This window comes from Colobus angolensis, unplaced genomic scaffold, assembly GCF_000951035.1.
Source record: "Colobus angolensis palliatus isolate OR3802 unplaced genomic scaffold, Cang.pa_1.0 Scaffold83, whole genome shotgun sequence".
NCBI lineage: Eukaryota > Metazoa > Chordata > Mammalia > Primates > Cercopithecidae > Colobus > Colobus angolensis.
In genome coordinates, this window is record NW_012122154.1 from 3,004,008 (window position 1) to 3,029,323 (window position 25,316).

At 41.6% G+C, this 25,316-nt stretch overlaps 1 protein-coding gene across 1 annotated transcript in view; it reads left to right on the forward strand.

The window, feature by feature from the left end:
• The first annotated feature begins 5,178 nt into the window (after positions 1-5,178).
• Positions 5,179-25,316, forward strand: part of TOP2A (topoisomerase (DNA) II alpha 170kDa) — a 28,936-nt gene continuing 8,798 nt past the window's right edge. Inside the window, exons 1-27 of the mRNA XM_011929836.1 lie at positions 5,179-5,357; positions 6,521-6,676; positions 6,870-6,960; positions 7,317-7,380; positions 9,667-9,812; positions 10,001-10,098; positions 10,322-10,534; positions 11,761-11,934; positions 12,126-12,227; positions 12,337-12,474; positions 14,890-15,028; positions 15,400-15,557; positions 15,853-15,978; positions 16,593-16,703; positions 16,844-16,949; positions 17,040-17,149; positions 18,464-18,556; positions 18,855-18,969; positions 19,073-19,194; positions 20,290-20,438; positions 22,549-22,780; positions 22,971-23,105; positions 23,224-23,424; positions 23,566-23,761; positions 24,519-24,610; positions 24,713-24,877; positions 24,996-25,079. Coding sequence (XP_011785226.1) covers positions 5,337-5,357; positions 6,521-6,676; positions 6,870-6,960; positions 7,317-7,380; positions 9,667-9,812; positions 10,001-10,098; positions 10,322-10,534; positions 11,761-11,934; positions 12,126-12,227; positions 12,337-12,474; positions 14,890-15,028; positions 15,400-15,557; positions 15,853-15,978; positions 16,593-16,703; positions 16,844-16,949; positions 17,040-17,149; positions 18,464-18,556; positions 18,855-18,969; positions 19,073-19,194; positions 20,290-20,438; positions 22,549-22,780; positions 22,971-23,105; positions 23,224-23,424; positions 23,566-23,761; positions 24,519-24,610; positions 24,713-24,877; positions 24,996-25,079 — 3,537 coding nt within the window. The 5' untranslated portion in view covers positions 5,179-5,336. The remainder of the gene's footprint in view (positions 5,358-6,520; positions 6,677-6,869; positions 6,961-7,316; positions 7,381-9,666; positions 9,813-10,000; positions 10,099-10,321; positions 10,535-11,760; positions 11,935-12,125; positions 12,228-12,336; positions 12,475-14,889; positions 15,029-15,399; positions 15,558-15,852; positions 15,979-16,592; positions 16,704-16,843; positions 16,950-17,039; positions 17,150-18,463; positions 18,557-18,854; positions 18,970-19,072; positions 19,195-20,289; positions 20,439-22,548; positions 22,781-22,970; positions 23,106-23,223; positions 23,425-23,565; positions 23,762-24,518; positions 24,611-24,712; positions 24,878-24,995; positions 25,080-25,316) is intronic.

The following is a 25,316-nucleotide window of genomic DNA, read 5'->3' on the forward strand; positions in this document are numbered from 1 at the left end:
ATTTTATTTACCCAAATAGAATTATGCTCTACACAGTATTTGCCTCACTTTTTAAAAAACTTAACGGTATCTCTTAGAGACCTCCATATCGGTACACTTAGACCAACGTCCATCTCTTTAATAGCTGCATATCATTTCATTCCATTAGCTTGCTGCCAGTTATTTTCTATTAAAAACAATATTGCGATAAATAGGCTGGGTGCAGTGGCTCACACCTGTAATCCCAGCACTTTGAGAGGCCAAGGCAGGTGGATCACTTGAGGTCAGGAGTTCGAGACCAGCCTGGCCAACATGGTGAAACCTCATCTCTTCTAAAAATACAAAAATTAGCCAGGCATGGTGGCAGGCACCTGTAGTCCCATCTACTTAGGAAGCTGAGCCAGGAAAAATCACTTGAACCCGGGAGGCAGAGGTTGCAGTAAGCCAAGATTGTACCACTGCACTCCAGCCTGGGCAACACAGTGAGACTCCGTCTCAAAAAAAAAAAAAGAAAAAAGAAAAGAAAAAACCACCAACACTGCAATAATCCTATACATATGTACATACATCTTTGCACAATTCCACAACTGAATTGAATTGATTGAATTCAGTATTCCTAGAAGTTCAGCTGCTGAGATACAAGGTGTGTACACTTTTAAAATTTTGATGGTTAGGGAACTTCTGTGTAGACTTAGGGATTACTCATCTCTAGTCCTGAGCTGCTGCTTCTGTAACCTCTCTCACTCTCCTCCCAACTTTGTCCACATTTCTTTGCCAGGGGCCACCTATAGGCTGGGTTCTATGGGACATTTTGGGTTTTCTTGGCCTGCTCCAACCAGAGGCTGGTATCCCTGGTAAAAATAAATAAATAAACATCAATAAATAAATAAACCGACCAGACTCTGCCAGTTGTCAACCTCAAGGTAAACAGAGCTTCTTGGCCCAGCCCTAACCACCTGAGTACTCTGGCGCCGGCCCAGCCTCATTCAGGAATTCCCAGTGGGGTCCAGTCTAGCCAGCTCCAAACCCCAAATCCAGAGCCACAGTTTCAGTCCAGCCTCCTTCTGCTGGGAAAGCCTGCAAAAGAGAAGAAACGCTGCTCTTTCTAGGGGACCTTCCAGATCCATGAAAGGGACACTATGCCTCTAGGATCTTCCCCCACCTTGCCAAAGAGCAGAAAGAACGGAAGCACACAACTCAGGAGAAAACAACCAAAGAATACTTATAAAAGGAACTCATCCACATATGCAAATATACCTCAAAAGACTTGAGGAGGTTCAATGAAAAAGACTGTCAGAGTAGGTTCCCTGGGGAGGATAATTCTGGTTTTAGAGAAGGAATTGGTGGGACTAGCAGGGAGAGAAGATCCTGGAAAGGAGTAGAGGTAGTCTTTGCTAACATGTCTTGAGCACCTATTACTTGCCAGACAATGCACTAAGAACTTTGTATTATATCACCCTATGAGGAGCAGGAGAAGGTACTCCCATTATCCCCCTTTTACACTGTTAAAAATTATGGGAGGTTGGCTGGGAGCGGTGGCTCACACCGTAATCCCAGCGCTTTGGGAAGCCAAGGCAGGCAGATCACTTGAGGTCAGGAGCTCAAGACCAGCCTGGCCAACATGGTGAAACCCCATTTCTACTAAAAATACAAAAATTATCTGAGCGTTGTGGTGCACTCCAGTAATCCCAGCTACTCCAGAGGCTGAGGCAGGAGAATTGCTTGAGCCCGGGAGACGGAAGTTGCAGTGAGCCGAGATCGCACCCCTGAACTCCAACCTGGGCAACAGAGTGAGACTCTGTCTAAAAAAAAAAAAAAATTGTAGAGGTCATTGTTTTAAACTGGGCTTCTACACTAGGCCCCAAAAGACCAGACCAAACCAAGATGGAGTCATTCATGCTAAATGCCACATAATCCAACTGAAACTTTAAAGAAGCAGATAGATTCCAAAATGGACCACTTTTTCCTGAAAACAGGAGTCCAATCTACCTAAGTCAGTTTAATAAGGAAGTCCCCTCTGCTTTAACTCCACAAAAAAGTAACCTGAAGTACCTGATGTTAACCAATCAGGTTTTTTTCTATTGCTGTTTCCTGGTTCCCACCTTACAAAACCCACTGTTCTGCTATTGCCCAGTGGAAGCTTTCATTCTATTTTGTAGAATGGGGGCTGCCCCAATTCATGAATCACAATAAAAGTCAATTTGATCTACAACTTAACTTGTAATTTTGTCTTTTGATGAGAAGAAATGGAGGCACAGGGAGACTGTCATATACCCAGCAAATACCCTAGTCAGGGGTCTGCCTTAAGTACTCAACCACATATTCAAGTACAGGTTGGGGGAGGGAGGGGGGTAATGTCCAGGTAGCTACTTTGGGCCCCTGCAGAGTGGGGGCAGGGTGGGTGGATAATGAGGATGGCATCTTTCCCCTCCCCAAACCACAGCCTCCTGGAATTACCCCCAACCCCTTCTTGCCTCCCAGGACTAGTGTCTGGCAGGCACCTGCAGTTCCCTGTTTGCGTGCAATGACTCCCAGGCCCACCCATCCCAGACCCCCACCCCCTTCTTTCTTCAATAGTCCCCACAAGTCCTGCAGGGGACTGCAGTAGGCTCTGGGAAGAGGAAGGGGCTGGCAGAGAAACAGTTTGTACCCAGAAGAGAAGGGGGGTGGGCCAGAGCAAGACCACCTTGTGCTAGAGAGCTGGAAAAGGATTGTCCCAGACACTTGCATGTCTCATTTTGCCCTCTGTGCCTTTGATGAAGGATAATGGCATGGGGAAACCAAGAGACCCAGGAAGAATTCTAACTTAGGTGTGTGTGGCCCCAAAGTCCTTTTGTGTTTTTTTGTTTGTTTGTTTTTTTGAGACGGAGTCTTGCTCTGTCGCCCAGGCTGGAGTGCAATGGTACAATCTCAGCTCACTGCAAACTCCGCCTTCCAGGTTCAGGCTATTCTCCCACCTCAGCCTCCCAAGAAGCTGGGATTACAGGTACCCGCCATCAGGCATGGCTAATTTTTTTTGTATTTTTGTAGAGATAGGGTTTCACCAAGTTGGCCAGTGTGGTCTCAAACTCCTGAACTCAGGTGATCCACCCACCTCGGCCTCCCAAAGTGCTGGAATTACAGGCGTGAGCCACCACATCCGGCCCCCAAAGTCCATTTGACTCCACAGTACTGCTTCTGGGTTTTGGGAACAAAGACACACAGGATCAGGCTAAACTGCAGCAGAGATTTAAAGCTGGGCCCCCAAAATATAGGGCTGGAGCTGCTTGTTAAATTCCTGTTGCCTCATCGCCAGGTGGGTCACTGTAGGTTAGAATGAGCTACAGGGTGGAGGCCGGGAGCTGCAGAGACTGAGCTGCCATCCTTGGGGAAGCATGCCCACCATCCCCACTACCTTGGAGGCAGTGTGTTTCAGGAGGTAGAAGCCAGAATGGCTGGTTTCTGTCAGGGCCCTCGGGTGTCCTGCAGAGAGTGGCATCTTTCCCCTCCCCCCACCGAGAGGCTTCCTCCATCGAAATGACACGAATGGCAAATTGCTGAGGTGGGACTGAAACCCAGGTAGCGGAAGGAAGCAATGAATGGAAGGAGGTGGCTCAGTTGGAATTAGTAGGCACTCAAATTGTGCAGTTTTGTTTTTTTTTTTTTCCTGGCATCTTGTAAGGGCAATAACTTTGTTTAATCCACTCAAACATTTATATGTAAGAGTAATTTAAAAACTTCAGTCTTCGCCGGGCACAGTGATTCACACTTGTAATCCCAGCACTTTGAGAGGCCGAGGCGGGCAGATTACTTGAGGTCAGAAGTTTGAAACCAACCTGGTCAACATGGCAAAACCCTCTCTACTAAACAATACAAAAATTAGCCAGGCGGGCGCCTGTAATTCCAGCTACACAGGAGGCTGAGGCAGGAGAATCTCTTGAACCCGGGAGGTGAAGTTTGCAGTGAGCCGAGATCGTGCCATTGCACTCCAGCCTGGGCAACAGAATGAGACTCCATCTCAAAAAAAAAACAACAAAAACCAAACAAACAAACAAAAAACCTTCAGTCGTTGGCATTTCCTTGTCAAATTGGAAGAGCTGTTCTGGACTGCAGGGTTCACGGAGGTGAGCAAAAGTAGCCAGTCGGAGGGCATCCGGCCAGCTGGCTGCGGAAAAGGTTTCAGCCCCAGCCGGCTGAGCCCACCCTCAGCTCAAGAGGCTACGACCACAAGTTATCCCTTTCCATTTACCAGCTGCAGTCCAGCGCTGCTCTTCTGGGGACCTGAATGCTGCTGCCCTCCATTTTGCAAAGCCTTTCTACATCCTGCCATTATATGGAACCCCCAAACCACAACTGTAGCACTTTTATTTTGATTATTTGTATTATTTATTTATTTATCTCTTGATATGGTCTCCCTCTGTCACTCAGGCTGGAGTGCAGTGGAGCGATCACAGTTCAAGGCACCTCGATCTCCGGGACTCAAGCTATCCTCCCTCCTCAGCCTCTGCAGCTGGAGTTACAGAGGTGCACCGCCTCGCCCGGCTTTGTTTTTTTTTTTTCATTTTTGGGTAGAGACAGGGTCTCGCTATGTTGCCCAGGCTGGTCTCCAACTCCTAGGCTCCAGCGATCCTCCTTCCTCGGCCTCCCAATGTGCTGCGAATACAGACGCCAGCCACCGCACACAGCCTACTTTTATTTCTTTGAAAAATAAATTCGAGGGGAAAGGGGGCGGGGTTGAGGCAGATGCCAGAATCCGTTCGCTTCGACCAAGTAGCCAGGCTGCCTGTCCAGAAAGCCGGCACTCAGTTTCCTCAGGAAAACGAAGCTAAGGCTCCCATTCCCCTCGCTAACAACGTCAGAACAGAGGACAGTTTTTAGATTTCAGGGATCTTAGATAGATTGGCAGTTCCTGAGAATAAACATCCTTTGCTTTTTTCACCTGCACGCTTTTGCCTCAGGCAACCCCTTCCCGCTTCCAACGCCCATCTCTTTCAAGCTTTCCGCACTACAAAACAAGTGAGCCTTTGTCATTGGCCAGATTCCCTGTCAATCTCTCCGCTACGACGCCGAGTGGTGCCTTTTGAAACCTCTCTAGTCCCGCCTCCCTAATCTGATTGGTTTATTCAAACAAACCCCGGGCCAACTCAACCGTTCATAGGTGGACATAAAAGACCAGTTGCGATTGGTTCTTCTGGACGGAGACGGTGAGAGAGAGTCAGGGATTGGCTCGTCTGCTTCGGGCGGGCTAAAGGAAGGTTCAAGTGGAGCTCTCCTAACCGACGCGCGTCTGTGGAGAAGCGGCTTTGTCGGGGGTCGTCTAGTGGGTCCTTCCTGTTTAGTCGCTTTCAGGGTTCTCGAGTCCCTTCACGACCGTCACCATGGAAGTGTCACCATTGCAGGTACGGCTCGCGGGAGGGACTGGCGGTGGAGCCTCAGCGCTGCCCGGGCATCTCTCTGGCCGCCCGTGACGGGTGAAGCTCCGGGGCTGCGGTCAGGCCGGCGACAGGCTTGGGAACCCATATTCTCCATCTCCCGGTTCCGGGGTGATCGTGGAGAGGCGGAAGCCCCTTCTGGTGCTAGTAGTGAAGTATGATCCGGCTTCCAGGGTACAGTGCGCTGTTGCCCTGTTTCTTTTTTTTTTTTTTTTTTTTGAGACGGAGTCTCGCTCTGCCGCCCAGGCTGGAGTGCGGTGGCCGGATCTCAGCTCACTGCAAGCTCCGCCTCCCGGGTTTACGCCATTCTCCTGCCTCAGCCTCGCGAGCAGCTGGGACTACAGGCGCCCGCCACCTCGCCCGGCTAGTTTTTTGTATTTTTTAGTAGAGACGGGGTTTCACCGTGTTCGCCAGGATGGTCTCGATCTCCTGACCTCGTGATCCGCCCGTCTCGGCCTCCCAAAGTGCTGGGATTACAGGCTTGAGCCACCGCGCCCGGCCATGTTGCCCTGTTTCTAGGGGCAGGAGTCCGTTGGTCCCATGTTACAGCGGCCCGGGTGCGACGTTATTGAGTCGCGCGTACAGATGCTTTCCCCTCCTGCCCTCTGCTTGAAAACGGTCTTGAATGTCCCCGATCTTGCAAAGGGCAGAGCATGGCACAGTGTTCCCCTGGAGCGGCTGGCCAGCTTCCAAAAGCGCCCCCTTCCTAAATTCGCAACGCTCCTGTGGCCAAGGGATTGAACTGATAGCCGCCCCAGCTGCTGCTGCCGAACTAGAATCTGTCGTGTGCTCGGGACACCGTGGTTTATAATAATAGGCACTCGGTAAATAATGTGTGCAGGAACTGAAAGAAGTGGGTGCATTTTATTGATGACATCTACCACGTTGCTCAAGAAAAGAGGTTTCCAGACAGACCCACTTGGTGAGATAATATGTGTCTGTTTAACCTGACACCTGAGGACCTGGCCGCAGCGAATTTAAATTGTCCTCTTTGTACACAACCCCACCACTACCTACTAACAGATTGCAATGTGTGTTGACGTCTCACTATGGTAGGCATTTTGTTCCTAGTTTGGGATAAACTTATGATTGAAAATCCCCTTCTCTCTCTCTCTTTTTTTAATTGCTAGCCTGTAAATGAAAATATGCAAGTCAACAAAATAAAGAAAAATGAAGATGCCAAGAAAAGACTGTCTATTGAAAGAATCTATCAAAAGAAAACACAATTGGAACATATTTTGCTCCGCCCAGACACCTACATTGGTTCTGTGGAATTAGTAACCCAGGTAAAATCAAGCTCATCAAAGGCAGTTACCTAGTCCTTGAAATGGATACTCTTCTTTCTGTACCTCTTGGGTACTGAGTTTCACTGGAACTGGCCTAAATATGGTAATATTTAATACGAAGACTTTACGGTAATCATGATAACAGAACAATGAATATAGAGTAAAAATAACTATTTCTTTGCCTTATTTCTAGCAAATGTGGGTTTACGATGAAGATGTTGGCATTAACTATAGGGAAGTCACTTTTGTTCCTGGTTTGTACAAAATCTTTGATGAGATTCTAGGTGAGTAAATCCTTTAACATAAAGATCTGCTGGTCAGATCTTTCGTAAGAAGTATCATTCCAAATAAAAATAAAAAAAGATAAAAGTTAAAAAAAAAGTATCACTTCTAGCAAACCTGCTGTAGCCAGGGCTCCTGTCATTTCAATTAGTTGACAAAGGTGAGGTGGTTTCCTGGAGCCCAGGAGGTTGAGTTTTCTCCTGGAAACAGTACTATGAACAAAACTTCCTAAATTAACACCTTATTAATGCCACTCCTGTGCTGTTTGGGAACTTTTTTTTCTATATCTTACTTGGAGTTACAGAATGTTTTTTTAAAACACGAATTTCTTACCAATGTATATTTTATTTTCTTTCAGTTAATGCTGCGGACAACAAACAAAGGGACCCAAAAATGTCTTGTATTAGAGTCACAATTGATCCGTACGTCTTTTGCTTAGTTTTTGTTTGTTATGTAGCTCATTGCTATTGTTATTTGCATATATTTTGATTACTGGTGAAGTTGGCTTTTCTTAAACAGAAGTTCACAAAAGTACACAAAAGCAGAATGCTAAAATGAAAAACCTGTGGATACCCACCACCTAGATCCAACAGTTGCCAACGTTTTTCCATATTTTCTTCATCTTTTTTTTAATTAGTTCTTTTGTTGTTGTTGTTTTTGTTTTGTTTTGTTTTTTTTGAGGAAGTGCCTGGTCTGATCGTCGAACTCCTGGCCTGAAGCAATCCTCCAGTGTTGGCATTATGGGTGTGTGCCATGGCACCCAGCCTATTTGCTATGGATCATTTCAAAATAAATTACAGGCCTTATGACACTTAATCCCTAAATATTTGAGCAAGCACCTTCAGTAATGGCCTTAAGTATTCTGGCATCCAGAGTTTTAACTTTTTCTCATGACGCTATTCAAACAGTAAACCAGTAGGTGGTGGTAGAGAATAATTTGATCTAACATTTCTGCTTATAAATGCGGGGTGTCCCTTTGTGGGTGATCAGGGTGCTTATTTCACTTTTTTATTAGTCTGATTAATTATGACAAAGTATACCTGGATTTTCATAAGAACTCAATATCATAGTCTTTAAAAAATGTTGAGCTAGTTTTAATTAGTTTTTTATAGATAATAAGTACTATGTAGAATAAGAACCATAACGCATATCTAGTTATTAACTAAAATGCATTACCATTCAAGAATTAACTGAAATAAGTCCAAATAAGTTTTCAGCATTTTATTTGAGAGCAAGGCAGTTTATGATTGATACTGTTTTTCCTTTTTTTTTTTTTTTGAGACGGAGTTTTGCTCTTGTTGCCCAAGGCTGAACCCGCCTTCCAGGTTCAAGCAATTCTCCCGCCTCAGCCTCCAGAGTAGCTGGGATTACAGGCGCACACCACCACGCCCGGCTAATTTTTTATTTTTTTGGTAGAACCAGGATTTCACTATGTTGGCCAGACTGGACTGGAACTACTGATGTCGTGATCTGCCCACCTCAGCCTCCCAAAGTGCTGGGATTACAGGCATGAGCCACCACGCCTGGCCAACAAGTGAGTTCTTAAGCACAGACAGTACCGTATCTTTCTAGGGTTCTCTCTCATTATTCTACAGCATACCATAGCTGCTCAGGAGTCACTTGTTGAATTGAACAAAAGTTGGTCAGGCTGGTGTCGAGCTCCTGACCTCAGGTGATCTGCCTGCCTCAGCCTCCCAAAGTGCTGGGATTGCTGGGATTATAGGCATGAGCCACTGCACCCAGCCTGTTTTTCCCTTTTATGTTTGTTTTGCAATGTACTTTGTTGGGTGGGAACAAGAGATGTATAGATGATCCTCTTAAAAGGGGTATAATAGGCATGGTGGCTCACTCCTGTAATCCCAGCACTTTGGGAGGCCAAAGTGGGAGAATCAGTTGAGCCCAGGAGTAGTTTGAGACCAGCCTGGGCAACACAGTGAGAACCTCATCTCTACAAAAAATTTAAAAATTAGCCAGATGTAGTGATGCACGCCTGTAGTCCCAGCTATTCGGGAGGCTGAAGTGAGAGGATTGCTTGAGCCCAGGAGGTCAAGGCTTCAGTGAGCTGTGATCCTGCCATTGCACTCCAACCTGGGTGACAGAGCAAGATGCTGTCTCAAAAAAGGAGTGGGAGTGGTGTATAATAGTGTTTCCAGATTGTTCTTTTCTTTCCATTGGGCATAAATCATTTCCCTTTGTTTATTCTAACATTTTAAAATTTTATATTTTTTCAATATTATCAGTGTCTATTCAGGTGTTGGAAAAGTTTTTTTTTTCCTCTTGACTCCTATTTCAGGAATGTCAGGAACTGAGCATGGTGGGAAATGTTGTTCCTGCTGAATTTCAGAAGGTATATATGAAAAGAGTCAAAAAAATTGAGGGATAGGCATGGTGGCTCACATCTATAATCCCAACACTTGGAGCAATTCTCCTGCCTCAGCCTCCCAAGTAGCTGGAATCACAGGCGTGCGCTACCACGCCTGGCTAATTTTTTTATTTTTAGTAGAGACGGTTTCAACATGTTGGCCAGAACTCCTGGCCTCAAGTGATCCACCCTCCTCAGCCTCCCCAAAGTGCTGGGATTACAGGCATAGGCCACCGCGCCCAGCCTGAATATACATATTTTAGAAATAATAGTATTTAAATATTTTTAAATGGTAAGCATTCATTTAATGTGTTGTACAATACAATTTTCAATCTTGTTTTCTTAGGGAAAACAATTTAATTAGTATATGGAATAATGGAAAAGGTATTCCTGTTGTTGAACACAAAGTTGAAAAGATGTATGTCCCAGCTCTCATATTTGGACAGCTCCTAACTTCTAGTAACTATGATGATGATGAAAAGAAAGTGACAGGTAGAGTATTGAGGGGAAATAACATATTTGTTACTAAAAATATATGTATTTTAAATGACTATCTGTGGCATGAGGGTTAAAAATATGGAAATAAATCTCTATAATTGAATAGCTCTGCCAGTGATTAAGAAATAAAGCTGTCAATGAGATAATAACAATAAAATAGTGTTTCATATTTATTTGCCCAGGTGGTCGAAATGGCTATGGAGCCAAATTGTGTAACATATTCAGTACCAAATTTACTGTGGAAACAGCCAGTAGAGAATACAAGAAAATGTTCAAACAGGCAAGTAAAAAAGTGTCTTGTACCTTAATGATAAATGGTAGTAGTATAGCCATTTATAATGGCATTAATGGTCGGTAATTTAACATAATTTATAAGCTATTGAAGTAAGGAAAATTATTCATAAGCGTATATTAGGTTATTAGGACTCATAAATTTATGTTATTTACTTCTAGTTTGTGAGATGACTTGAATTTTTCATCTTTCTTATTCTTTACTTCCATAGACATGGATGGATAATATGGGGAGAGCTGGTGAGATGGAACTCAAGCCCTTCAGTGGAGAAGATTATACATGTATCACCTTTCAGCCTGATTTGTCTAAGTTTAAAATGCAAAGCCTGGACAAAGATATTGTTGCACTAATGGTGAGAAGAGCATATGATATTGCTGGATCCACCAAAGATGTCAAAGTCTTTCTTAATGGAAATAAACTGCCAGTGAGTATTTTCCTGGATGTTAATGATAATAAGGGATTTTGTAATCATAGTCAAATGCAAAATTGATTTTTTTCCCCTCGCATATTTTTTTTTTTTTGAGACAGTCTCACACTATTGCCCAGGCTGGAGTACAGTGACATGAACTGCAACCTCCGCCTCCCAGGTTCAAGCGATTCTCCTGCCTCAGCTTCCTGAGTAGCTGGGATAACAGGCGCCCGCCACCACACCCGGCTAATTTTTTATGTTTTTAGTAGAAATGGAGTTTCACTATGTTGGCCAGTCTGGTCTCGAACACTTGACATCGTGATCCACCTGCCTCCCAAAGTGCTGAGATTACGGGCATGAGCCACTGCACCCGGCCCCACCCATAAGTATTTTCTTACCACTTCTCACATATGTTCTTGAAAAGCGAATGGTATGCCACTTTTTTTTTTTTTTTTTTTTTTTGAGACGGTGTCTGGCTCTGTCACCCAGGCCAGAGTCCAGTGGCCGGATCTCAGCTCACCGCAAGCTCCGCCTCCCAGGTTCACGCCATTCTCCTGCCTCAGCCTCCCAAGTAGCTGGGACTACAGGCGCCTGCTATCTCGCCTGGCTAGTTTTTTGTATTTTTTAGTAGAGATAGGGTTTCACCGTGTTAGCCAGGATGGTCTCGATCTCCTGACCTCGTGATCCGCCCGTCTCGGCCTCCCAAAGTGCTGGGATTACAGGCTCGAGCCACCGCGCCCGGCCAATATGCCACATTTTTTAATCAGCTCATTTTAAATGTATTGAAGGAATTTCTTTCTCAAAGAAACACCTAAAATACATATTTCATGTCCTTTTTTTAATTTTACTTATTTTTTTCTTTTCTTGATAGCCACTCATTCTGTCACCCAGGCAGTACAGTGATGCAATCACGGCTCACTACAGCCTGGACCTCCCAGGCTCAAGCAATCATCCCACCTCAGCTTCTGGAGTAGCTGGAAATACAGGCAGCAACACCATGCCTAGCTAATTTTTTTTTTTTTTTTTTTTAATGGAGATGGGGATCTCACTATGTTGCCCAAGCTGGTCTTGAACTCCTGGGCTCAAGTGAGCCACCCACCTCGGTCTGTGTCCTTTAATGACCATTCTTTTATGCCTATCAGTGAATATCATTGCATTGGTTTTGGAAAGTCCTCATAGTCTATCATTGAAACTATTTTTTAATAACTTTCTTAATACTATTACCTTTAATTCTTGTACAGGTAAAAGGATTTCGTAGTTATGTGGACATGTATTTGAAGGACAAGTTGGATGAAACTGGTAACCCATTGAAAGTAATACACGAACAAGTGAACCACAGGTGGGAAGTGTGTTTAACCATGAGTGAAAAAGGCTTTCAGCAAATTAGCTTTGTCAACAGCATTGCTACTTCCAAGGTAATTTTATTCTTAAATTATTAATCATGTTTTATCTTTACATATATGTGTTCTTATTGTTTTTAATATATGAAGTAAACTTGAATATTTGGCTAGCTAGTATAAAGGAGGTTAAATTAGTTTTTTTTAATGTTTGATGATTATAATTTTGAGGATACTGAGTTTTATGGTTTGGTGTTTTTCTTTATTAGGGTGGCAGACATGTTGATTATGTAGCTGATCAGATTGTGACTAAACTTGTTGATGTTGTGAAGAAGAAGAACAAGGGTGGTGTTGCAGTAAAAGCACATCAGGTATGTGCTTTTGGCAGTTTTCTTTTTCTAAAGTCAAGGAAGAAGAGAAAGGCTATAAATAAAGCATGAGTACATTTTTAGTGACTTGAATTGTCAACTTTTATTGCAGGTGAAAAATCACATGTGGATTTTTGTAAATGCCTTAATTGAAAACCCAACCTTTGACTCTCAGACAAAAGAAAACATGACTTTACAACCAAAGAGCTTTGGATCAACATGCCAATTAAGTGAAAAATTTATCAAAGCTGTAAGTACTTAGAGGGAAATTAAAAATAGAAACACCTGACTTTATTTTCCATTGCACTTCTCAGCTCTGCAGAGACAACGATTCTTCCCACAGTGCACTTCTCCAAGTCTTCCCAATCTGAAAAGGAAGTAAAAAAGGGCTTTTCTTTAACTGATTTTACCAAGGACTTAATTACCATCTATATTTCAGTATTTCCCAATTACATATCACCATTAAGCTTAGATCACTTTTGAATTAATCTAGCTGTTTAACAAACACCCTCACTTAAATGCCTAAGACTTGCTCTCAATCATCCACATCCAAAATTGAATTCTTTACCTCCATACTCACTGATTTGCCCATACAAGCAGCTCCCCATGCTCCAACACAAAAGCAACTTCCTATCTTAGTAAAAAGCCCCAACCAACCTCTAGGTTGTATAAACAAAGCTGGGAGCCTTCTCTTTATTTCCCCTCCTCTCTAATCCAATCAATAAGAATCATCTCTTGGATGTTGCAGTAGCTTCTCACCATTATCTCTTTTTTGGTTTGCTACAGTAGGTTCTTAACCTTCATACTGGTCAAGTCCTTTCCTTGCACTGCTTTTGAGTGACCTTTTCATGTTAAAGCACACATTTTTGTCTTCACTCTCATTTGAAATCTTTCAATGACTTCCACTCAGGGAAAGTCCAAATTCCATAATTTGGCCAATAAGAAAGAACGGCTGTAATCTAATTACACCTACTTCTCCAACTCATCTCAGTGCTAGTTTTTCCTATATGGTCCTGTTGCTTTTAAATTACTGAAAAGCACAGTGCTCTTCCCCTCCTCAGTTTGTTCACATGCTAATCCTTCTGTCTGAAATACATCCTTTTCACCTGGCTACTTTAGGTCTTGTCCTTTCCTCAGGAAAGCTTTTACTTTCTACCCTTCGCCCCATCCAAGTTGGTTCCAATATAATATCAAACATACCTTATTAGCAAACTTTTTGCTTATCCATAACACTTATAACACTATAACTTATTTTATTTCTGTCTTTTTTTTAGGCGGAGTCTCGCTCTGTCACCCAGGCTGGAATGCAGTGGCGCGAGCTCAGCTCACTGCAACCTCCGCCTCCTGGGTTTCAGTGATTCTCTTGCCTCAGCCTCCTGAGTAGCTGAGATTACAGGCGTGCGTCACCATGCCTGGCTAATTTTGTTGTTGTTGTATTTTTAGTAGAGACAGGGTTTCATCATGTTTGTCAGGCTGGTCTCAAACTCCTGACCTCAAGTGATCCACCCGTCTCAGACTTCCAAAGTGTTGGGATTACAGTTGTGAGCCACCATGCCCGGTCTTTTTTTTTTTTTGAGACAGAGTATTGTTCTGTTGTCCAGGCTGCAGTGCAGTGACGTGATCCTGGATCACTAGAATCTCTGCCTCCCAGGTTTAAGCGATTCTCCTTGCCTCCTGAGTAGCTGGGATTACAGACATGCACCACCACACCCAGCTAATTTTTGTATTTTTAGTTAGAGATGGGGTTTCACCATGTTGGCCAGGCTGATCTTGAACTCCTGGCCTCACTTGATCCACCATCCTCAGCCTCCTAAAGTGTTGTGATTACAGGCATGAGCCACTGCAGCCACCTATGTCTGTCTTCTGTGTTGTGTCTTAAACTTCATGAGGACAAGTGTCTCAATTTGTTTTATTTGTGTCTAATTTTATTTATTTATAATTTTTTTTTTGAGACAGCTTCTCACTGTTTCCCAGGCTGGAGTGCCGTGGCTTGATCTCAGCTCACTGCAACACCCGCCTCCCAGATTCAAGCAATTCTCCTGCCTTAGCCTCCCAAGCAGCTGGGATTACAGCCGTCTCACTACCACCATGCCTGGCTAATTTTTTTTTTTTTCTTTTGAGATGGAGTTTCACTTTTGTCACCCAGGCTACAGTGCAATGGTGCGATCTTGACTCGCAACCTCTGCCTCCCGGGTTCTAGCGATTATCCTGCCTCAGCCTCCCAAGTAGCTGGAATTATAGGTGCCCACCACCATGCTGGCTAATTTTTGTATTTTTAGTAGAGACGGGATTTCACCATGTTGGCCAGGCTGGTCTCAAACTCCTGGCCTCAGGTGTTCCACCCACCTCGGGCTCCTAAAGTGCTGGGATTATAGGCGTGACCCACCACGCCTGGCCTAATTTGTTTTAACCACTATATCTCCAACAAGTAGCTCAGTGCTAGCACAATATATGTACATAGTAAATATTTATTGAACAAATGAACCAAAAGGAGCAGCTCCCTCAGCAGTGATAACCTGACATGGAAAGATGTGCCATCCTCTATCCAAAAATTATTGTTCTTCATCTTTTTAATTTTTGAATAGTTTTTATTTTTATTGAGGCTCGTTTGTATTCTAGGTTTCTGATAGATCCCTTCTCCTCTAATGAATCTTCTCATTTTCAGGCAATTGGCTGTGGTATTGTAGAAAGCATACTAAACTGGGTGAAATTTAAGGCCCAAGTCCAGTTAAACAAGAAGTGTTCAGCTGTAAAACATAACAGAATCAAGGGAATTCCCAAACTTGATGATGCCAATGATGCAGGTATATATTTAATAATGTTTCCAAACTTTAAGTCTTATAGTTGTTATTTTATTCATTAATGGCATACCATGGATATTTATTTTTCCCTTGACAGAATAACTATATTCAACAGAATAACTTGTTAAAAATCAACCTGTCTCCTATTGTGGAACATTTAGGTCATTTCCATGTTATAAATAATATTGAAGTGATTATTTTGGAGTATAAAACAAGAATGTTTACATCATGATCTATTACCTAACAAATAATTTTACTTGATATATAATAAATTATTTGTGTTTCATCACAAGGCTATAAACAGCATATCCAAGTTAGTATATTTGAAGTTGAACTGAATGAGCTAATATTAATTTGTGTATTTTTTATTTTAGGGGGCCGAAACTCCGCTGATTGTACGCTTATCCTGACTGAGGGAGACTCAGCCAAAACGTTGGCTGTTTCAGGCCTTGGTGTGGTTGGGAGAGACAAATATGGGGTTTTCCCTCTGAGAGGAAAAATACTCAATGTTCGAGAAGCTTCTCATAAGCAGGTAGAATATAAAACTATCTCTGGAATCTAAATCTAGTTTATAATACAAGACTTCATGCTTATATTTAATTCCCTCATTAGGCATTTTAAAATATATTTTAGACAGTTTGTGATTATTTTGAGAAGTTAGGTACACTATAGCCTATTTTAACAGACCTTTCTGATGTAGTAAGTTATAAGCTAATAGCTCAAAATACTGGAGCTCAAGAAAATTCAAGCAACATATACTGATAAATTTCTTTGTTCTTTTCAAATTTATAAACAAGACACTTTTTTTGGGTATATGTCCATTTCAGATCATGGAAAATGCTGAGATTAACAATATCATCAAGATTGTGGGTCTTCAGTACAAGAAAAACTATGAAGATGAAGATTCACTGAAAACTCTTCGTTATGGGAAGATAATGATTATGACAGATCAGGTCAGATTTGTTATTAAATTTTTAGATTGTTCAACTAAATTAAGCATGTCTTAATTTAATTGCATTGTGTGTTTTTTGCCATGAAAATAAATTATTTAAATAGGAGCTTTATTCATTATCTCTAATCAACATCTAATCAGATAGGCTTATATCATATATATGTTACAAATACAGGTTAAGTGAGCCAGGATTTGAACAGACCTGTTTTGATTCCCACAGAAAATTTGACAAATTGCCAGTAGGTCAATCATAATTTTTTTTTTTTTATTTCTAAACAATTCTTTGTTTGTTTGAGATGGACTTTCGCCCTTGTCGCCCAGGCTGGAGTGCAATGACGCAATCTTGCCTCACTGCAACCTCTGCCTCATGGGTTCAAACGATTCTCCTGCCTCAGCCTCCTGAGTAGCTGGGACTGCAAGTGGATGCCACCACACCCAACTAATTTTTGTATTTTTAGTAGAGGCGGGGTTTCACCATGTTGGCCAGGCTGGTCTCGAACGCCTGACCTCTGGTGATCCGCCTGACTCGGCCTCCCAAAGTGCTGGGATTACAGGTGTGAGCTACCAGGCCCAGCCTAACAATTCTTTTGAACTTTGGCTTTCAAATATTTCTAGGACCAAGATGGTTCCCACATCAAAGGCTTGCTGATTAATTTTATCCATCACAACTGGCCCTCTCTTCTGCGACATCGTTTTCTGGAGGAATTTATCACTCCCATTGTGAAGGTAAAATTTCTAAGATACCATCATGGATATTTTAAGGCCCTACTCCTCAAACCTGGATATACATATAAGCCCAGTCACATGCAGAGGTATGCAGGGGACCCCACAGTGTACAAAGCCACAGTCATTGTTTTTTATCACAGGTGTCCAAAAACAAGCAAGAAATGGCATTTTATAGCCTTCCTGAATTTGAAGAATGGAAGAGTTCTACTCCAAATCATAAAAAATGGAAAGTCAAATATTACAAAGGTTTGTAATGAAACCCATATAGAACTTCTCATTTTATTATACACCCTGTACAAGACTATATGAGGGAACTTGGTATTCTTGGTTTTATAGGTTTGGGTACCAGCACATCAAAGGAAGCTAAAGAATATTTTGCAGATATGAAAAGACATCGTATCCAGTTCAAATATTCTGGTCCTGAAGATGATGCTGCTATCAGCCTGGTACGTTTGAGTTGTATTTTATATATACATTCTAATTTTAGAAATCACTACTTTAGTCAATTGAAACATTTACATTTTTGTATAAGACTCTGTCTCGGCCAGGCGTGGTGGTTCACGCCTGTAATCCCGGCACTTTGGGAGGCCAAGGCGGGCAGATCACAAGGTCAGGAGATCTAGACCATCCTGGCTAACACGCTGAAACCCCGTCTCTACTAAAAATACAAAAAATTAGCCGGGCATGGTGGCGGGTGCCTGTAGTCCCAGCTACTCGGGAAGCTGAGGAGGAGAATCACTTAAACCCGGGAGGCAGAGGTTGCAGTGAGCCGAGATCAGGCCACTGCTCTCCAGCCTGGACAACAGAGTGAGACTCCACCTCAAAAAAAAGTAAAGGAAGTAAGGTCGGGCACAGTGGCTCACGCCTGTAATCCCAGCACTTTGGAAGGCTAAGGTGGGTGGATCACAGCGTCAGGAGATCAAGACCATCCTGGCTAACACGGTGAAACCCTGTCTCTACTAAAAATACAAAAGAAAAAACAAAACAAAGCAAAAAAAACATTGACCAGGTGTGGTGGCGGGCACCTGTAGTCCCAGCTACTCGGGAGGCTGAGGCAGGAGAATGGCGCAAACCCGGGAGGCGGAGCTTGCAGTGAGCCCGAGATTGCGCCACTGCACCCCAGCCTGGGCAACAGAGCAAGACTACGTCTCAAAAATATAAAAAGAAAAGAAAGGTCGGGCGCAGTGGCTCGCGCCTATAATTCTAGCACTTTGGGAGGCCGAGGCGGGCGGATCACCTGAGCTTGGGAGTTCGAGACCAGCCTGACCAACATGGAGAAACCCCGTCTCTACTAAAAATACAAAAAATTAGCCAGGCGTGGTGGGGCGCGCTTGTAATCCCAGCTACATGGGAGGCTGAGGCAGGAAAATCACTTGAATCCGGGAGGTGGAGATTGTGGTGAGCCAAAATCGCACCATTGCATTCCAGCCTGGGCAACAAGAGTGAAACTCCGTTTCAAAAAAATACAAAAATACAAAAATTAGCTGGGCGTAGTGGCGGGCAACCATAATCCCAGGGGCTGGTGAGGCTGAGGCAGGAGAATCACTTGAACCTAGGTGGCGGAGGTTGCAGTGAGCCGAGATGACACCATTGCACTCCAGCCTGGGCAAGAGAGCAGTAACTCTGTCTCAAAAAAAAAAAAAAGGAAAACAAGATTTTTGTTGTTTTTCTGTTGTTTGTTCGTTCTTCGTAGAAGGATATTTTGGATATTTTGGAACCTATTAGTACCACTGACATCTTTTTCATCCTTTAATTTATAGGCCTTTAGCAAAAAACAGATAGATGATCGAAAGGAATGGTTAACTAATTTCATGGAGGATAGAAGACAACGAAAGTTACTTGGACTTCCTGAGGTAAAAGTATTAAATATATCCCACAGAATGGACTGTTAGACTGACCTTTTGGTATTGATACTATAGCAAATTAAACTTACTGAATAGTTATTTTAGTAAAATATTTGATATGATAGAATTGTGCAGCAGTTAAATTTGCTTTATCTTTAAAACATAAAATATGTATGTATTATTCAATATTTCTTTAAGACTTAAGAATTACAGAAATAATTCTTAGTTCTGAAAGGTTTCTGTTTGATTTTTGTGTTGAGCATTGTTAAGACTGGTGGTCTCAATGTAATACTATTTGGTCCTTCAGGATTACTTGTATGGACAAACTACCACATATCTGACATATAATGACTTCATCAACAAGGAACTTATCTTGTTCTCAAATTCTGATAACGAGAGATCTATCCCTTCTATGGTGGATGGTGAGTTCCAATTTGTTCGTCTGTTTTCATTGTAAGATGGAAATCAAATTCCAAAAATGGTTAAATTGAGGATACTTATGTTTGCTCTTATTTCATTTTAAAGGTTTGAAACCAGGTCAGAGAAAGGTTTTGTTTACTTGCTTTAAACGGAATGACAAGCGAGAGGTAAAGGTTGCCCAGTTAGCTGGATCAGTGGCTGAAATGTCTTCTTATCATCATGGTGAGGTAAACATACAATTCATGTTTCCAGAAAGCATTATATCAGAAATCCCTGCAGAGTCATTCTCAAAATAGATTTGGTGAAAGTATAAGCTCAGATATTCATAGTAAAGAACAAGTTGGTAAAATCTGTCAAACAATAAAACTACTTGCTCTTTGATTTCTGAAAGTAGTATTCCTGCAGGGATACTCATAAGTCTGCAAAGGTCTACATTAAAAGATACTTAGTATGTTTATTATAACTTTGTGATGACAAAATTTAGACCTTCACTGATTTGAAAATTGTTATAATAAATTGTGACACATGTTTGCATAGAATCAGTGCTATAGCTTCAGTAAAACTGTACACTGACACTGAGGAATATTCACAGTCTATTGTCAGGTGAGGAAAAAAAGAGGCAGAACAATAACTAAAAAGGTCTACAAGAATATGTTCCAAATTGTTCACTTTAGTTACCCCTGGGAATTAGAAAGGGCAACTTTCACTTTTTATATGTGTCTGAATTGTTTGACTTTACACCAATGTTTTGTGTTTGCTCTTTGCATTAATTAGGTAAAACAGTTTTAAAGAACTAGATTGCCTACAGGTTTCTAGAATTTTAAATATAATGGTTGTCTTGTTGCTTTCAATCAAAATATAGTAGGGATACAATTTTCACCCAACGAACATTTGTTGAATGCCTACCATGTACCAGGTATACAAAGATAAATAAAAATAAAATATGTTCCTTATCCCCAAGATACAACAATTTAGCCAGAGGGCCAATACACACACAGCTATAGAATAAAGTGATACATGCTAGAATAGAAAAGAGCACAGCATTGTAACACAAAGTAGGAAGTATTTCATTTTGCTGAGGATAAGGAGAGGAACTATGCCTTCAAAGTTGAGTGGGACTTAATAGAAATTGTTGGACGGCAGCCCTAAACTTGGAGCCAGAAGTTGTAGGTTCAAGTACTACTTCTGCCATCTATTAATCTGAGGAAAGTCACTAAACAACTAAACCTCACAAAATGTTACAGGATTATAGTGAGATTAAGTCATAATAATGTATTAGTATTAGTAAAAGCCTCAACTTAATGAATCTTTTTTCCCCACAGATGTCACTAATGATGACCATTATCAATTTGGCTCAGAATTTTGTGGGTAGCAATAATCTGAACCTGTTGCAGCCCATTGGTCAGTTTGGTACCAGACTGCATGGTGGCAAGGATTCCGCTAGTCCACGATACATCTTCACAATGCTCAGGTCGGTATGCTTTCACTTTCACCATTCCAGTTTTGAAACAATGTAAGATTTAGTTGACCAAAAAAACAAAAACTTAGTTAATCAGAAGATACTGGCATCTAGTGGGCAGAGGCCAGGGGTGAGGCTTATAAATACCCTAACATATACAGGAAAGCCCCGCCATAACAAAAAGAATTATCCAGCACAACATGTCGATTATGCTAAGGTTGAGAAATCTTGATGTGGAGCTTGGGACTGAGTAAAGGAGACTTTGATTCTTCCTAAATATCACAATTGAAATTTTACTCCTATATAAGCCTATGGAAAGTATATTATGAATGGTCAATTTTCAGCTGTCATCCCAGTCACCCTTTCAGTGACATTCAAACAGTTACTAATCACTCCATCCTTCTTGAAACTATTTGGCCTCTATGACTGTAGACTCTTGTGGTTCTCTTTTTCCTTATTAGCTGTCTCTGCTGGGTCCTTGTCACCTTCCCAACCTCTAAATACTGGCCCATTCTAGGACTCCTTCATCAGATCTCTTTCCAATATCTACACTCAATTCCCAAATGATCTCCCATTCATCTGGTCTATACCTTTAAATCCCCAGTCCTCATCTCTCCCCTGAACTCTCAACTTTTATGTCTGACTGCCCTCTCAACATTTCCCACTTGAATATCTAGTTAAATATCTCAAACATAAGTCTAAAACCAAATCCTTAGTTTTCCTGTCTCAGTAAATGGAATGCCATCCTTCTAACTGCTCATGCTAAAAACCTTGTCACCTTTGACTGCTTTGCTCGATACTTACGTCCAGTTCCTCAGCCAATCCTATAGGATCTGCATTGGAAAAATACTAAGCCACCCCCATCTCATCTAAACTATTGTAATATACCATCTTATAGCAGCCAATTATTTTTTAAAAAAATAAGTCACTCTGAACCTTCAACTGCTCAGAGTAAAATCTAAAGACCTATTTTAGCTAACCAGACATTATGTGATCCGTGTCCCCACCTTGCGTATCTTTTGATTCCTTCTCATACCATCTCTTCTCCAACCACACTGTCCTCGGCCTATACTCAAATATACCAAGCACATTTTCTCTTCAGGGCCGTTTACTTACTTGTTCCTTTGCCTGCAACGCTCTTTCTCTAGATATCCAAATGGCTCAGTCCCTCAGTTTATTTTTTCTTTTTTTTTTTTCTTTTGAGATGGAGTTTCGCTCTTTTTGCCCAGGCTGGAATGCCGTGGCACGATTTCAGCTCATTACAACCTCTGCCTCCTGGGTTCAAGTGATTCTCCTGCCTCAGCCTCCCGTGTAGCTGGGATTATAGGTGCATGCCACCATGCTCAGCTAATTTTATATTTTTAGTAGATACGGGGTTTCACCATGTTGGCCAGGCTGGTCTTGAACTCCTGCCCTCAGGTGATCTACCTGCCTCAGCTTCCCAAAGTGCTGTGATTACAGGCGCAAGCCACCACACCTGGCCCCCTCAGTTTCTTTTCTCTGCTCAAACGTTATCCTGTCAGAAACGGCTTACCTTTCCTTAGCACCTCTTCAGTCAGTTTCCTACTTTTTCTTCTCAGTGTTTATCCCACCACCTAACAAAATATATGTTCACTGTCAAACCTCTACTGGAATGTGAGCTCCTTGAGGATTGAGACTTTTTTTGTGTGTGCTCTGTCGCCCAGGATGGAGTACAGTGGCCGGATCTCAGCTCACTGCAAGTTCCGCCTCCCGGGTTTACGCCATTCTCCTGCCTCAGCCTCCCGAGTAGCTCGGGAGGCGCCCGCCACCTCGCCTGGCTAGTTTTTTGTATTTTTTAGTAGAGACGGGGTTTCACCGTGTTAGCCAGGATGGTCTCGATCTCCTGACCTCGTGATCCGCCCGTCTCGGCCTCCCAAAGTGCTGGGATTACAGGTGTGAGCCACTGCGCCCGGCCAGAGGATTGAGACTTTATGTCCATGTGCCTGACACATAGAAAGTACTCAATAAATAATGTTAAATGAGTATTAGCAAGTAAAACCAAGATAATTTTCATGTATAACACATGTCCTTTTGATAAAAGTTAAGTGTCAAATTCAGTATTTTTATAAAATAACATTCTTTGATTCTTTTCTTTATTTAGCTCTTTGGCTCGGTTGTTATTTCCACCAAAAGATGATCACACATTGAGGTTTTTATATGACGACAACCAGCGTGTTGAGCCTGAATGGTACATTCCTATTATTCCCATGGTGCTGATAAATGGTGCTGAAGGAATCGGTACTGGGTGGTCCTGCAAAATCCCCAACTTTGATGTGCGTGAAGTTGTAAATAACATCAGGCGTTTGATGGATGGAGAAGAACCTTTGCCAATGGTAAGTATTCTGTGTGCGTTAAGAGCCTTAACTTTTCCTTGGGTTTCAGTTGAGTAGACTGTATGAATAAAGAGGATGCAAACATAAAATTTAATTTCATACTTTATACTTAGATTTATTGTTAAACACTGTTGTGATTTCTGTCTAGTATCACGTTTAAAAAACATTGTTTTTTAAAATGCCAATTTAGCTTCCAAGTTACAAGAACTTCAAGGGTACTATTGAAGAACTGGCTCCAAATCAATATGTGATTAGTGGTGAAGTAGCTATTCTTAATTCCACAACCATTGAAATCTCAGAGCTTCCCATCAGAACATGGACCCAGGTAAATAATTGTGGATTTCTTTTTTAGTTTTGTATCAAAGGAAACACTTTTTGTACTATTGCTGTTGACTATTCAGGAGCCTGTATTTTAGAAATTTCAGGATTCTTTCTTTCTTTAGACATACAAAGAACAAGTTCTAGAACCCATGTTGAATGGCACTGAGAAGACACCTCCTCTCATAACAGACTATAGGGAATACCATACAGATACCACTGTGAAATTTGTTGTGAAGATGACTGAAGAAAAACTGGCAGAGGCAGAGAGAGTTGGACTACACAAAGTCTTCAAACTCCAAACTAGTCTCACATGCAACTCTATGGTATGTATGTGTTTTGTGAGATGTACATGTTTCCATTTATATTAAAGATTAATATCAATTTTAAAAGTATATCTTAGTCTACCTTTATAAAGTTTAGCCAATTTGTCTATTCTTGGCTCTAATCTTGTTTTCCTTTTCCAGGTGCTTTTTGACCACGTAGGCTGTTTAAAGAAATACGACACGGTGTTGGATATTCTAAGAGACTTTTTTGAACTCAGACTTAAATATTATGGATTAAGAAAAGAATGGCTCCTAGGAATGCTTGGTGCTGAATCTGCTAAACTGAATAATCAGGCTCGCTTTATCTTAGAGAAAATAGATGGCAAAATAATCATTGGTATGTTTTGGGAATAATAACTGCTTTACTAAAACTCTAGTTACACCAAACTTTCTTTAAACATTTTTGGTGAGAGTAATGGTGGAAAAAGAGACAAAATCCATTTAATTCACCTGGTCACTTATACAAGCATTTCTTTTAAATATCTGATTAGGTATTTATAGTTTGAAAGAGATGGTGTTTCCTTGACTGAGCATCTTGAGAAATCAAGATTTAGTTGACAATTAGATATGAGAATAGAGAGCTAGAAGACCTTCCATAAACTGATTGATCAAGCAAATAGATACGCTAATCATGTTTACAGGAACAGAAAATAAAAGAGACCAAGAGAGAAGAGATAATAAGGCTGATGGTTAAAAAAAAAAAAAAAACGGGAAGATTACAAATGGCTTATACTGTCTGGGTGCGGTGGCTCATACCTGTAATCCCAGCACTTGAGCTGGGGAGGTCAAGGCTGCAGTGAGCCTAGGTAGTGCCACTGGCACTCCAGCCTGGGCACAAGACTGAGAGAGACCCTGTCTCCAAAAAAAAAAAAAGATTTGATCATAGCCTCATATATGATTTGACTGCCCTCTTGTGGTAATTTACATTTGTCGGTAGTTTAGGGAGACTTGCCTGTATACCAGGATATGCAAATTTATGCAAGTACCAAGACAGTTTAATTTCCAGTTTTAAACTTTTCACTTGTGGTAAAACCTTATCCCTTTCCTAAAATATTACTCAAAATCATTATCTCTGTTTACTTTTTTTAAAATAGAAAATAAGCCTAAGAAAGAATTAATTAAAGTTCTGATTCAGAGGGGATATGATTCGGATCCTGTGAAGGCCTGGAAAGAAGCCCAGCAAAAGGTAATCTTGAGTGGCACTTTTCTATATTGTTGAAGACTATGTATTGTATAATGTTTATGTTTCACATTGTCTAATAAAGTTAGATTTTAATTCATCCTTTAGGTTCCAGATGAAGAAGAAAATGAAGAGAGTGACAACGAAAAGGAAACTGAAAAGAGTAACTCTGTAACAGATTCTGGACCAACCTTCAACTATCTTCTTGATATGCCCCTTTGGTATTTAACCAAGGAAAAGAAAGATGAACTCTGCAGACTAAGAAATGAAAAAGTGAGTTGATGGCAGGATGGTACATGCTGCTTAGTTTTGTTCTAATGGTAAAAGTAAAATTTGTATGTTGCATGTGCTGCTTGTGTACATATATTAACACAATTTTGTAATTATGAAGGAACAAGAGCTGGACACATTAAAGAGAAAGAGTCCATCAGATTTGTGGAAAGAAGACTTGGCTACATTTATTGAAGAACTGGAGGTGTGTAGTTTATAATGCCCATGTTAGAATTTTTATTAATGAAATAGTATATTCCAGCAGTATACCTTTGTCGGCATAGTTCACAATTGGCAAGAAAAAGAAAATAAGAGGCATAAGGACAAATTCAAAATAACATATAAAAGAACAGATTATTGGCCAGGCGTGGTGGCTCACGCTAGTAATCCCAGCATTTTGGGAGGCTGAGTTGGGCAGATCACTTGAGGTCAGGAGTTCAAG